Here is a 5,174-nt window from a genome sequence, read left to right on the forward strand (position 1 = left end):
TCATTTATATCTAGGAGGATCTGGTCCCCAAGAGCGTTGTGATAAGAGAAATAAAGATTAATTTATTTATTTTTGATTAATGGTTAAATATATTTAGATGATATGAATACTTATTTATTTCAATATTAATTGTATGAGAGATACTCTTTGCATTAGAAATTAATTGTTTTACATATTTTCAATTTGTTTGAAATGTGTGATTGTTTAAAGGATTATGTAGATGAGACATATAAAATTATATAAATTTAGTGATAAATATAAAAATAAGATTATATACGTGTCTATAAATAAACAGATTTGAAATAAAATCTTTAAACAGAATTATAAATGACTTTATAAACAAATTAAAATTTATATTTGTTATGTAATTTTAGATAGACTAATGATAGATTTAAAATAAAATTAGAGATGAAATTTGTATTTGAAATTAATTTCATTTGGTCAAATAAAACAGATTTATAAATAATTTTTCAATCCGTTTTTAAAATTAATTAGGTGGCGTTTGGTTGGTGGATTTAGGAATGAGAGAATGAAATGATAGTAATATAGGATGTTTGATTAATGCGTTTGGGAATAAAAATTTTGATATCATTTCTAAATAATTTGGAATGACCAAAACTCAATTAAACACATGAGTTTAGAATTAATTCCCGATTCTTAACTCTTAATTAATTTATTTAGACCAAAACAAGTGGCTTCCTCTCTTTTCTTCCTTTTTTTTAATTAAAATAATTTTTTTTCACTTAAAGTTTAAAAATCAATAATTGATTTATTTAGATCTTTGATGTAATGTAATTTATTTTTTAATTATTAATGAGATTCTATATTAGTAATTTTTGAATTTAAATTTTAATTATATGTAAGTGAAAATATAATGGAAAAAGTGTATGATTTATAAAAAAAAAACTGTTGAGAGTTAAAATATTTATTTTTAAAATATTTTACTCCAAAACAAATGAGTAGAAATTTCACAAAAGGCAAATAATAACGAAATCACACTTGAAATTTAATTAAAGAAAGAAAATGAATGATTGGATGGCAAGAACTTTAATTAATTAATTAATTAATACTAAACACCTAGTTGAGCTCGCTAATTGCTGTTGGATTTATCCTAATAATTCGCCGCTTCGCAGCAACTAACTCTGTTTAGTGAGTTTGCGATTTTCTCGCTTTGATTTCCTGTGGCTCTATTTAAACTCCTCCGATCCTTCCCTTCAATTTCCACTCCAACTGGATCGATCGAAATCTAACATCTCCTGGATCTCCAGCTTCCACTACTTTCGCATTTCTAAAATCACCAAACAGACTCATCATCATGGCTGTCGCAGTTGTCAACAACGTTAACGATATGCTAATTTCCTCTTCCGCCGCCAGCACCAGCAGAGTCGAGGTTCGCTCCGTGTGGGCTCATAACCTCGACGAGGAGTTCGCCCTTATCCGCTCCGCCGTCCCGTTCCACCCCTTCGTCGCATTGGACACCGAGTATCCTGGCGTCGTCGTCGCTTCCAAAAATCCCTACTGCACCCTCACCCTCCCCCAGCGCTACGAATTGATCCGCGCCAACGTCGAGGCCCTCCGCATCGTCCAGGTCGGTCTCACCCTCTCCGACGCCGCCGGCAACCTGCCATGTGCCATCTACAGCGACGGCACTTGTGTGCGTTACGTGTGGGAATTTAATTTCCGCGACTTCGACATCAGCCGCGACCGTTACGCCCCTTCCTCCGTCGAGCTGCTCAAGGCTAATGGCATCGACTTCCAAAAGAATCAAATATGGGGCATCGACTCTTGCAGATTCGCCCAGCACTTGGCCACCTCCGGCTTGCTTTCCTTTGGCCATTTTTCTCCCGTCTCCTGGGTTACCTTCCAAGGCGCCTATGACTTCGCCTTCCTAGTCAAGATGCTGACATGCGACTGCAAATTACCAAAGACCGTTCGTGAGTTCTTGCACCTTGTTCACTTCTTTTTCGGCAAAAGGGTGTTCGATGTGAAGCACCTTAGCAAGCATTGTCCTGGGCTTTACGGAGGATTGGAGCGGGTGGCCTCTACCGTCCGAGTTGAGCGAGCAGTCGGCTCTCGACATCAGTCCGGCTCCGATAGCTTATTAACATGGCAGGTGTTCTACCAAATCGCTTCTCGTGTGAATCCACAACTCATCCATCGTCCAGAACACATGGGAACACTATTTGACCTCCAACTGCAATAGTATGGAAACACAAATCGCTTCTCGGTGGCTTTTGGGTTTTGCATTATAGAGTTCATGGTTTATCACAGTTGATTGTGGTTCAGCATTAGCTTAATTTGCCCACAAGATTAATTGTCCATTGCTTCATCGTATCATTTTGTATATAAGTACAGATTACATGCATGTTGTTGCAATATCGTCAGCAGATTTGCAAACAAATTGTCAATATTAATTCTTTGGATGATGAGTACAGATTACTTGTTGTTTTGCTTTGACTTAAATTTAATCATCCCCTAGTGTAGTGTTCTGTGGATCGCCTGCGGAAAACCTATAGGTTCCACTGTACAAAAATTTTGTACAAAGGTCTGAACCTTTTCCTAGCTACCATGTGTTCTTTTAAATTAAATTTTGGATCGCCTGCGGAACTTAACACGTTTGATCCAAAACTTAATCTATTTGTTCTTTTAGGTTTTGACTTGGATCTCCTGCGGAACTTAACACGTTCGACCCAAGTCTCCTTAAGTTATTAATTCCATTAAATATTAATTTCCATAAAAGGTTCCCAGTACTGACGTGGCGAGGCACATGACCTTCTTGGATATGGGAGCAACCACCACCGACTAGACAAAACCTTTAATAGAAAGCTAATATTTAATTTCCTAAAATAACTTTAGGTTAACCAAAGAGAACAATCAAATCACAAGGAAAAGAAAGAAACAAAAGAACACAACTTCGAAAAAACATATTCGAAATTCTAGAACGTAAGCCTCTTGTATTTGGTATTATTTCCATAAATAACTAGCATGATGCGGAAAGAAAAATTACTAGTTATACCTTTTAGAAAGACCTCTTGATCTTCTACCGTATTCCTCTTCTAACCTCGGACGTTGTGTGGGCAACGATCTTCCGAGATGAGAAACCACCAAGCACCTTCTTCTTCTCCTAGCTAGGTTCGGCCAATCACAAAGAAGCTTCACCAAGGACGAAGAACAAAACACCAACCAAGCTCCAAGGGATACAAGCTTTCTCTCCTTCTTCTTCTTCTTCTCCAAGTAGTATCCGGCCACCACAAGAGCTCCAAGCCAATAGAGAAGGTTCGGCCACCACCAAGAGGAAGAGAGGAAGAGAGGTTGGCCGGCCACAACACCAAGGAAAAGAGGGAGAGAAATAATAGAGGTTGTTCCCATGAAGGCACCCTCACCTCTTCTTTTATATTCCTTGGCCTAGGCAAATTAGGAAATTTAATTACAAAATTTCCTTAATTCTTTTGCCATGTAAAGAAAAATTATTTTAATTAAAACAATTTTCTTCTTTTAAACACAATGGCCGGCCACTTTAAAAAACAAAACAAGGAGAGTTTTAATTAATTAAAACTTCCTAATTTGTCTCCAGAAATTTTATAAAAAATTTCTCCAATAATTTTTATCCTCATGATTGATTTATAAAAAGGAAATTTAATAAATTAAAATCTTTCTTTTAAACATGTGGATAAAAAGAAAGTTATCTCTAAAATTAAAATCTCTTTTAATCTACAAATAAGGAAAGATATCAAATCTTTTCTCAATCTTTTGTAGAAACTAATAAAAGAGAATTATTAATTTTTAAACTTTCTTTTAAATCATGAACATGGTTAAAAAGGAAAGTTTTCTTAAAATTTAAAATCCTCCTTTAATCAACAAATAAGGAAAGATTTCAAATTTTAAACTCTCTTTTAAACATGTAGATGATTTACAAATAAGGAAAGTTTTTACAAAAATTAAAACCATCCTTTTAATCTACAAATAAGGAAAGAGATTAATCTCTTCTCTTAATCTTTTGTAGAAAGTTATAAAAGGAAATTTTAATTTTTAACTCTCTTTAAAATCATGATATCCACATAAGAAATAATTTTAATAAAAATCCTTTTTAATATTCTAGTGGCGACCACCTAAGCTTGGGACCCAAGCTTTGGCCGCCACTTGGCTCATCCACTTGGACTTGGCGGCCCTAGCTTGGGTTCCAAGCTAGCTTGGCCGACCCATTGGATGGGTAAGAAGGTGGGTATGCGGTGGGTATAAATCTCTATATACTAGAGGCTACGATAGGGACCGAGAGGAGGAATTGGTTTTGGTCTCCGATGAAATTAAGCATCCCGTGCCCCAACACACAACTTAATTTCATCAATAATAATTCATTCCACTAAAGAACTATTATTGAACTACCGCACCAATCCCAAATTACATTTTGGGCTCCTTCTTATTATGAGTGTGTTAGTCTCCCTGTGTTTAAGATAACAAATGTCCACTAATTAAGTAAGTTACTGACAACTCACTTAATTAATATCTGGCTCCAAGAGTAGTACCACTCAACTTCATCGTCATGTCGGACTAAGTCCACCTGCAGGGTTTAACATGACAATCTTTATGAGCTCCTCTTGAGGACATTATCAACCTAGTATCTCTAGGACACAGTTTCCTTCTATAATCAACAACACACACTATAAGTGATATCATTTCCCAACTTATCAGGCTTATTGATTTATCGAACTAAATCTCACCCATTGATAAATTAAAGAAATAAATATCAAATATATGTGCTTGTTATTATATTAGGATTAAGAGTACACACTTCCATAATAACCGAGGTCTTTGTTTCTTTATAAAGCCAGTATAAAAGAAACGACCTCAAATGGTTCTACTCAATACACTCTAAGTGTACTAGTGTAATTATATAGTTAAGATAAACTAATACCTAATTACACTACGACCTTCCAATGGTTTGTTCCTTTCCATTATGGTCGTGAGTTACTGTTTATAATTTATAAGGTACTGATAACATGATCCTCTGTGTGTGACACCACACACCATGTTATCTACAATATAAATTAATTGAACAACTACATTTATCATAAATGTAGATATTTGACCAATGTGATTCTTATTTCTAGATAAATGTTTATACCAAAAGCTAGGCTTTTAGTATACACTCTAACAATCTTCCACTTATACTAAAA

At 35.2% G+C, this 5,174-nt stretch overlaps 1 protein-coding gene across 1 annotated transcript; it reads left to right on the top strand.

Moving 5' to 3' along the window:
* Positions 1–1,315: 1,315 nt before the first annotated feature.
* Positions 1,316–2,203, top strand: LOC122034045 (probable CCR4-associated factor 1 homolog 11). The gene has a single exon (XM_042593183.1). The coding sequence runs from the start codon at positions 1,316–1,318 to the stop codon at positions 2,201–2,203; it is 888 nt and encodes a 295-aa protein (XP_042449117.1).
* Positions 2,204–5,174: the final 2,971 nt, after the last annotated feature.

Source organism: Zingiber officinale, chromosome 11B (assembly GCF_018446385.1).
Source record: "Zingiber officinale cultivar Zhangliang chromosome 11B, Zo_v1.1, whole genome shotgun sequence".
NCBI lineage: Eukaryota > Viridiplantae > Streptophyta > Magnoliopsida > Zingiberales > Zingiberaceae > Zingiber > Zingiber officinale.